The sequence below is a fragment of the Asterias amurensis genome, chromosome 16, assembly GCF_032118995.1.
Source record: "Asterias amurensis chromosome 16, ASM3211899v1".
NCBI classification, from domain to species: domain Eukaryota; kingdom Metazoa; phylum Echinodermata; class Asteroidea; order Forcipulatida; family Asteriidae; genus Asterias; species Asterias amurensis.
The window spans coordinates 10568277-10577478 of record NC_092663.1 but is presented as its reverse complement, the minus strand read 5'-3'; the positions used below and the strand labels follow the sequence as shown (position 1 = coordinate 10577478).

Sequence of the window (9202 nt, the reverse complement as noted above, 5' to 3'; positions counted from 1 at the left end):
TCACCCAGGGGTATAAATGGGTACCTGTGAGGGTAGAGGTTGAAATTGTATATGAGAAAGCCACTGGACTGCCAGGGCAGCTCAGGGCAGTATACTCCCCAGGGAGTGGAGAAAAATTAAATGAGTGTTATTGGCCCAATTAAAAGGGCACTAATGTTATGCGCATTGAGAAGTTATTGTGAAATGTGCTATATAAAAACTAGTTATTATTATTGTTAATGTTGTTAAAGATATTTTTGATGCAATTTCTTTGTCCGGTCACATAACAGGAGACAGCCACACTTTTGAAGTTTGATTTGTGTAATATTAACTAATGGTATATTTTTTCATGCTGAAGATTAAATCTGATTAAAATAAGCTCTTGCCTTATTTTGGATAACGTATAATTTAAATGTCAATAAGTTCTTTGGGGTTTTTGTGATTAAGAAAACAGTGTAAATGTAATATTACAGCAATGATATGAAGCAGAGATAGGTAGGATTTATTCAAATTATATTTAACTGGTGATGGTAAATATTACTTGTAAATTCCTTTGATATTTCATTTAAACTGCAACCATAACTCAATAAAGTTAACTGCAAATATTGTACCTCAAAAATATGTATTGCCTCTTATGTGTGTATCCAATATGTCTTGTTGAAGCCATTATACACTTTCGGTAAACAGTATTGTCCAAGTCCCACACTTCGTGTATCACAACTTATATATAAAATAACTAACCTGTGAAAATTTAGGCTCAATCAGTCATCGGAGTCGGGAGAAAATAACGGGAAAACCCACTCTTGCTTCCGCACGTTTCGCCGTGTCATGACATGTGTTTAAGATAAATTCGTAATTCTCGCTATCGAGAATTGATATTGTTTTAATGTTTTCTCAAAAAGTAAAGCATTTCATGGAACAATATTTCAAGAGAAGTCGTTCACCATTACCTTCTGTAAACCCTGTAAATTATTTGTAAATCTGTGAACCTTTTTTTTTTTTTTCTGTACCGAAAGTGTTATAATGGCTTTCAAGAAAAAAATAATGGGTAATTTCTTCCTTGATTTCTAATACTGAGATGAGAGAACTGAAGTACTAAACAAGACATGCAATCACAAGGTTGTGGGTTCGAATCCTACCAAGCTAAATGCTGATTTCCGATGCCTAGAATAAGTATTGTCATCTATTTACTGAAGCACAATTTCTTAACTTGGGAGTTTGCTGAGTTCCCTCGTCTTAACAAACATCCCATTTTTAAAATGTTAAGTAATGAAAAACTCGGTAAATACCAATTACTGGCCACTTAGGGAAACCCCTCCATTGCTGGTTAAAGGAACACGTTGCCTTGGATCGGACGAGTTGGTCAAAACAAAAGCGTTTGTAACCGTTTTTTGTAAAATGCATGTGGTTGGAAAGATGTTTTAAAAGTAGAATACAATGATCCACACAAGTTTGCCTCGAAATTGCGTGGTTTTCCTTCTACTGTGCGAACTAACATGGTCGGCCATTTATGGGAGTCAAAATTTTGACCCCCATAAATGGCCGACGTGTTAGTCGACGAGGTAAAAGGAAAACCACGCAATTTCGAGGCATGTTTGTGTGGATCATTGTATTCTACTTTTACAACATCTTTCTACCCATATGTATTTTATAAAAAACGGTTACAAACGCTTTTCAAAGACCAACTCGACCGAACCAAGGCAACGTGTTCCTTTAACTTTCCCGCTGCCCCGGTCTGGAGATTTGGCTCCCTCCGCCCCTTCCCGGAGATTATGGTTTCCGCCCCGTCCTAATACGGTAAACAACAAACTTCTGATAGCGCCCCCTTTTAAACCAACCTCCTTCAGCCCGTGTACATTTACCATCTATGAAGGAGAGAATCTCCGGGGGATTTCCCAATGACGCCAGTAACTTTCTACATACAGAAATTGGTATCCAGGTTTTAACAAAATTAATTATTGATAATAATAGTTAAAGGCAGTGGACACTATTGGTAATTGTCAAAGACTAGCCTTCACAGTTGGTGTATCTCAACATATGCATAAAATATTAAACCTGTGAAAATTTGAGCTCAATCGGTCATCGAACTTGCGAGATAATAATAAAAGAAAAAACACCCTTGTCACACGAAGTTGTGTGTGTTTAGATGGTTGATTTGGAGACCTCAAGTTCTAAACTTGAGGTCTCGAAATCAAGTTCATGGAAAAATTACTTCTTTCTCAAAAGCTATGGCACTTCAGAGGGAGCCGTTTCTCACAGTGTTGTATACCATCAACCTCTCCCCATTGCTCGTAATCAAGAAAGGTTTGATGACAATAATTATTTTTTATTAATTACCAATAGTGTCCACTGCCTTTAAATCTCTGTTGGAAAACCAATTACACTAAATGGCCTCCTCGAACGTTTGGACACGCCACTGCATTCTAGAAACTGTGGACACGCCACGCACTCTAGAGACTCTCCCCCACAATATCCTAGATTTAAAAGATTATAAAGCCTTCAAGACAGCGATTAAAGCACAGTTTATTTAGACATTTCCACTAGGTCATTGGTCAGGTCATAAAACTCTGATGCGAAACGGGTATCCGCTTTTATCGGAGTATAATAATATCCAGATCCAGAGAGACCATTAACTAAAGGCGCTGTGGGCACCTTGGTACCTGTCAAAGACCAGTCTTCTCACACTTGGTGTACATGTATCTCAACATATGCATAAAATAACAAACCCACCCTGTGAAAATTTGAAAACAATATTGGTTATCGAAGTTGCGCGGGAGAGAATAATGAACGAAAAACACCCTTGTCCACAGGTTGTGTGCTTTCATATGCTCATTCGAGACCTCGCTCGAATTCAATTCCAATATTTTAGTGATAATTTAATTATTGCTAAATAAAACTATGTTACTTCAGAGGGAGCCGTTTCTATCATAATGTTTTATACTATCAACAGCTCTATCCTCCCTTACTCGTTACCATGTACGTTTTTATGCTTACAATTATTTTGAGTAATTACCAATAGTGTCCATATTTTTTTGGGGAAAAATAACATGCATTCACACACAACTAAAGTGCTGGCGTCTGATGTCTTTTGTCACTCACAAAATACACTATCCCATCCAGGAGAAACTCGGTCTCATGACTTTCTAAAAGGATCAATGGAAAATTAAAAACAGCAGTTTGTTATTCCTCTGAAAAATAATGGGGGAAAAACTTTCGCAGCTTTGAGTTTTTGAGAAAAAAAATTCACTCCGAAGTAGACCTACATTACGCGTACGGTTATGGAAAAATATATCACTTTTTATTCCCCCATAATTTGAATATATTATTATGTATTCCTATAGGCCAGAATTTGAAATAAAGTTTAATTCGTGGTTAATTTTATTGTATACACCCACAAAGGATTGAAACAATCGAGGTATTATAACATTGCCTTGAGCCCTATTATAAGCGGCTCAAAGCAGGGCTACTTTGCCAAACTGCAAAATGTCATACCTTATTTTGGCCTAGCTATAGCCTTCACCCCCACCCCCGGCCCCATTAATATTTCTTACTGTTTGAATTTTGGGCCTCAGTACTAAATTAATCAAGAAGCATGCTGCAGACAAAGGTTAAGTCATGTTGCTATCCAACTAGGTTATTGTTTTCCTTGCAAACAAAATTTGGCGGCTTTTACTATACTCATAGGCCTAAGTTTCTTGAGATAAATAGTGGAATGTTGATTGGTGTAGCAGTACAGTCGGCAAATCATCCACATCCATATTGCCAGTCCGCTAATTAAGCATGGATTCGCTTCGCCAAGGAAAATTCACTTTCTTTCCACTTCTTCGATGTAAATTCTCACTCCAAGGAAATACTAGACACATAGTTTGTCAGGTAGGGACATTTCGGAAAATCAAGAAGAGACCAACTTAACTGAGTTTTGTGTGTAGACGAATCTCTTTATAGTGCGATAATTGTACATGTTAAAACGCCATGCCATGAGCGAGTGCGTTAAAGAAAGCTGATTATAACAATAACACCTACCCCCCTGTCCCAAATGTTTTCCCGAGCGAAGGAGCAAATGGGGCAAAATAAACCAAATCATTGAAAATAATTATACACAACTTAACATTAAAAAAAAAAAACCCGAAGGTATAAAATTATGCTTAGCTGTGCCAAGGAGCGGGGAAAGCACATAACGTGCATCAAGATTAGCTTATAATTTTATTAGTCCCCACAATATTGGTGAAAATTTCATATTTAATCTGTTATCACATTTGAAAATAGTGAGGTAGTAAAGAATAAAAGCAAGGAAGAAACGTTAAAAGATCGCTACCCAACATCCCGTAGACAACTTTTGGGTGACCCTCTCATGTATTGGCGTGCGCACTGATTGCGTCTTCCCTGTACTTCTTCGACCTACGAACTGCCGTCTTAAAAACGGTCCCTCCGCCAAGTTATGTTTGCACAGAAAACCGCTTTTATGATAAGCCTTTGGCAATTAAATTTAAAAAGATGGTAAAAATCTGATATTGTTATCAAACTATACTTTTATTTATGCAAAGGCATATTTTTATCGAGATGATATTCGGTATTAAAGTTCGGCGTATTGATATACAAGGAAAATAGTTCTAATTTAATGAGGTACTGTGATTGAATGGTAGCAGACGATCGTATAAAATGGGGGTACGACTCTACTATAAAACGTACACACAATGCATACGTGCACTGCATTCACGCTTGATGCACTCAAAAGAAGCATGTGTGTTTGAATAATAACGTACGGTAAGTACACACACTCGACTCACAACACACTTGAAGAGCGGAAGTGAAATCCCGAAAGTTAAAAAATGAGGGATATTTCTTAAAGAAAACTTGTCACAGTGTTTGGATTATGGAACAAATCTCACCGACAGTATGAAAGGCCTGGCGGCCAAGATCGCACCAGTGCTAATTTGGTGGATTTGGGTGACACTACTGGCAGATTTTGTGACAGGTAAGTAAGAGTTGTTGACGATAAAGTTTGCGTACGGGATAGAATGGTGGTGGAGCGGGTTGCCAGGAAAGGGCAATGGGAGGCAATGTCGCTTTCTTCAGGCATGTTCGCCGTGTGTGTGTTTGGTTAGGTCCGCTCGCTGTGACCTACTCGATGGGAAGCAACTAGCTAGTCCAATTTGCATCGTAATTTTGCCCAAATAAACCGTTTTGACGTGTATGGTAGCAACTGATAATGACTAAACTACTATGCCCTAATTGTTTTAGAAGTTTTGGGGTTCGCAAAACATTGTGCTGGACGGACATGCTGTTGTCTGCTCTCTCTGGCCAGTGAGGTGAAATTTACTAAAATTATTCACTTTTCCCATTATCACTTTTCACGTCGTGTAGCCATGGTACGTGTAGCTTAATAATATCATGTGTGAAGAGGGGAGACCGGCTATCCTGTCATATATGTCGTAGTGGGTGATCATACCTTATGATACTTTGTTTAGATTAGTTAGGGCTGTTTTATAGGACCACATGGCTGTGGTGTTGGTGCACTTTTGAGAACATTTTAATGGAAAGAGAAAGGGAGAAGAGTAAATAATTGTTCCTTGCTGTACTGTGTAATTAAAGTTGTGATAATCATAACCCTCTATCCCCTACCTACCATATCAGAATACTGTCTTTATCAAGAAGAAAGTTAAAGGATAACTTTCCGTATGGCGCCACCACTTTTTCACTCATTTTTACAAAAAGGGATATATCAATCAGGTAAATTAGATACTATATTATTTTATTTCGAATGAAAAAGTGGTGGCGCCATACGGAAACTTTTCCAAGTTAAATTCCATAGGCTACTTTAAAAATTGTTGAATTGCATATTGTGCTTTTTGAAATCATTAGGTGGGAAATAAATTAAGTTCTTAAGTCCAGATATATTGTTAGCCTCAATGTTCGGTTTGATTTCTTAAAAACAAAAACAAAACAATTGAATGGACCTTCAAGTTCCCCTGGGGAAGTTTCAGGAGGGTAACCTACAAGTACCAAGTATCTTTTTGTGGTGCACATTATGGGCCAATGAGCAATTGTTTGTATCTCTCTAGACTGAGCTGAGGCGCCGGTAGAGGCGCCCTACTCAAATGGTGTCAATGTGCAAAAGGTCTGATTTGCCCTTAATTTTTTTCAGCGGCTACGTACTGCTTTGTTGCTATAGGAACCTTTTTCCCTTTTTTGCATTTTTTTGTCCCTTGACAACAAGCGCTGCTATGCAAAGAGTGGCTTATTGCATTAATTGGGGTGAACTTGCATAAAAAATGAAGTGTCCCAAAAGATCATTTGACAAGATTTGTTGAATGTCAAGTTTATTTTTGAGACAAAGCTCAAACCTTTCCTCCCCACCCCCCCCCCCCCCAAAAAAAAATCCCCAAAACAACCTCAACATCAACACACAAACACAGTAAGGGACATTTTCAGAAGGAAAGTGTGACTTTTTCACAACAGCTCTGTGTGACTGTGATTAAAATGGCCACCATGCATTACAAAATTTGTCTTTTAAAGACTTTACTTCATACCTTGTAAAGCCTTATAAATGAACTACTGGATGGTTAAAAATAACTTTTCTCTGAACAAGATAAGGCTATGTTTATTGACTTGTTATGTTTATTTTGTTTCATATTCAAGTCAAAACCCAAACCTCAAAAAACCCCACTTCAACCCAGATGGAATTGGTAAATGTACCCTTCTTGCAAAATTGAATTCAAGCAGCTGTGCTCTGCAACATTCAACTGTTACAGTTACTTGTGTCTTTTTCTGTAGTGCTTGTTATGTCAAAAGATAAATTACCATCCACACAATGGCGTCCCCAGCACTCATTGTTATTTCAAACTCCTCAGGCTCTGGCTCATCACTTTCCCTGTAAATACTTTTGTTGGTTCTCCTGTTTGTTACACAGCTCGTCTGGCATGCACACATTAGTTGTATGCATAGCACTAGCACTGACAGTTCTATGTGAACTGCTCATGCATGACCTGTGGACTCAAGTTAAGAACAGTTTATCTCTTCATATTTGTAGAGAATTTTGTATTTAATACCAGCCCATAAATTGAATGAATAGCACTAGCACCAACAGTTCTATGTGAACTGTTCATGCAGGACCTGTGGACTCAAGATAATTTTCCTCTTCCCGACTTCATTTGTGTAGGGAACTTGATTTTGTTTTTATACCAGACCATAAATTGTGCACAGTTTTTACAATGGTTGTATGGTTCACTTCTTTCCGTGAAAAAGGTGGAAGTATAAAATTCCTTCTTTATACTTTCAAAGCAGGACATTCAAATATTACATAAAAATGAGTGGGGATCCTGTGTTGGTTTATTTGTTGACTTGATTGGAGAATATTGCTCCATGGAGCCGGTACTTTGGTCAAGAACTACCACTTGGTATATTCTTTCAATTCATAAAAACAATAGCTAGTAAGTTTTATGAAATCCAGGTATCAGGAGATAGGTTAGACTAGGTTAGACATAAAAATTATTGTTAACATTAAAAATAGTTTACTTCAAAGATGAAAAGAGATTGAGTTTGTACAAATATTGAATGGATTCTTAAAAAAGATGCCCCATTAGGGGGGTCGAGGTAAAGTGCATTGTCAAATGCATATAAACAGACAGTTTTCGTAATTCCCAGATTGTTTTTCTTGTCAATGATTTCAAAACCGTCATATTGCATTTCTGGGGGGAAAGGGCCATTTGATAGAAGATTTTTAAAATGGAAAAGTTATCGGGTAGTTAAAGGAACACGTTGCCTTGGATCGGACGAGTTGATCTATAAAAAGCGTTTGTAACGTTTTTTTAATATAAAATACATATGGTTGGAATGATGTTTTAAAAGTAGAATACAATTATCCACACAAATTTGCCTCGAAATTGCTTTGTTTTCCTTTTACTGTGCGAACTAAAGCGGTCGGCCATTTATGGGAGTCAAAAATTTGACTCCCTATGATGTATTGTTCATGTATTGTTCCCAAAATGGCTCAAATGTGAAACTTTGTTTATTCTTCGCATTTTAATACTGGTCTTGTAAGAAATTCTCGAGTCCAGTAAAAGTTTTGAGGTTCATGCAGGCCCTGCAGTCTTGTGGATTTTCCCCCGAAATTTGAGCGGCGCTCTTACCAATGAGGGAATCAATGTGTGGTGAAGAGGTTTTCAACTAGTGGTTTAATCCCAACGAGGCCTGGTTCTTGATAATTTTACCGAGACGAAGGTTTATACATACCCATGTGACACGCTCTCCACCAATAGAATTAGCGAAACTGTCTGAGGTATTTATGAAGGATAAATTAACAAATATACAAAATAAGGTTGTCATCTAAAATACTATGCCACATGCACCATTTCTGACTGGTATTAAATGTTTAAAATTTTGCTTAGCACACAATTTGTTAGCAAAATGTCTGCTTTTAAAACATCTCTATGAAATTGGGCCCATGTGTATCCTAACACTGTTTGTCTTGTCAACTTGCCATGTGGTTCTCCCCCATACAGTACACCTGTGTGCATTTTAAATGTGGACCTTGCATGTAGGCATACCTCAACTCAAATGTAGGGGGACATTTTTTGTCTTGACCAACTGAGAGTTAATAAATCGCAGAGGGTGGTCCGGATAAAGCGTCCCCCCCAGACATTATTATCAAGGATTTGTAGCAAGTGGTATGGGCTTATTAACAAATCAAAGGACTCTTCGAGGATAGAGTGCAAGACAACAGGAAAAACCTGGCGGTGAAAATTGAATTTAAAGATGACAGTTGTCTGGAACAATTTTCTAGCATTCAGTTTGACAACCAAAACTGACCTATTTTAACAGAAATTATTCATGAGAATCTGGACGTTTAAATTTGTTATTTATTTATTTGATATTTGATATTTGGTATTGATACAAGGATTCACATTTTAGAGAGAAGAAGATACACTTTACTGGAGTTAACATCAGACTTCAGTTAAGACAAAAAATATGGTGACCTTATTTCTGCAAAGAACTCAAGTCACCCCTTGTCTTGAGACTATGCCTACTCTAAAACCCTAAGTGATTTTGATAGTATCAAAGTTGTGCATGTCTTTACCATCCTCCTCCATTTCTCAATGGAGTATAAAAAGCCACACAACATTTTTTTGTACTTTGTACTAAAAATGTCCCTAACAAGCATGAAAATCTGATTTTTTGTTAGTTTAAAAAGAGATTATAAAAATGTCCCTTTTCATCTTAAATG

At 37.4% G+C, this 9202-nt stretch overlaps 1 protein-coding gene across 2 annotated transcripts in view; it reads left to right on the top strand.

Moving 5' to 3' along the window:
- Positions 1 to 4715: 4715 nt before the first annotated feature.
- LOC139949260 (uncharacterized) overlaps positions 4716 to 9202 on the top strand; it is a 136837-nt gene continuing 132350 nt past the window's right edge. For both annotated transcript variants that reach the window (XM_071947657.1, XM_071947655.1), the window contains exon 1: positions 4716 to 4954. In XM_071947657.1, the coding sequence (XP_071803758.1) occupies positions 4876 to 4954 (79 nt within the window). In that variant the 5' untranslated portion in view covers positions 4716 to 4875. The remainder of the gene's footprint in view (positions 4955 to 9202) is intronic.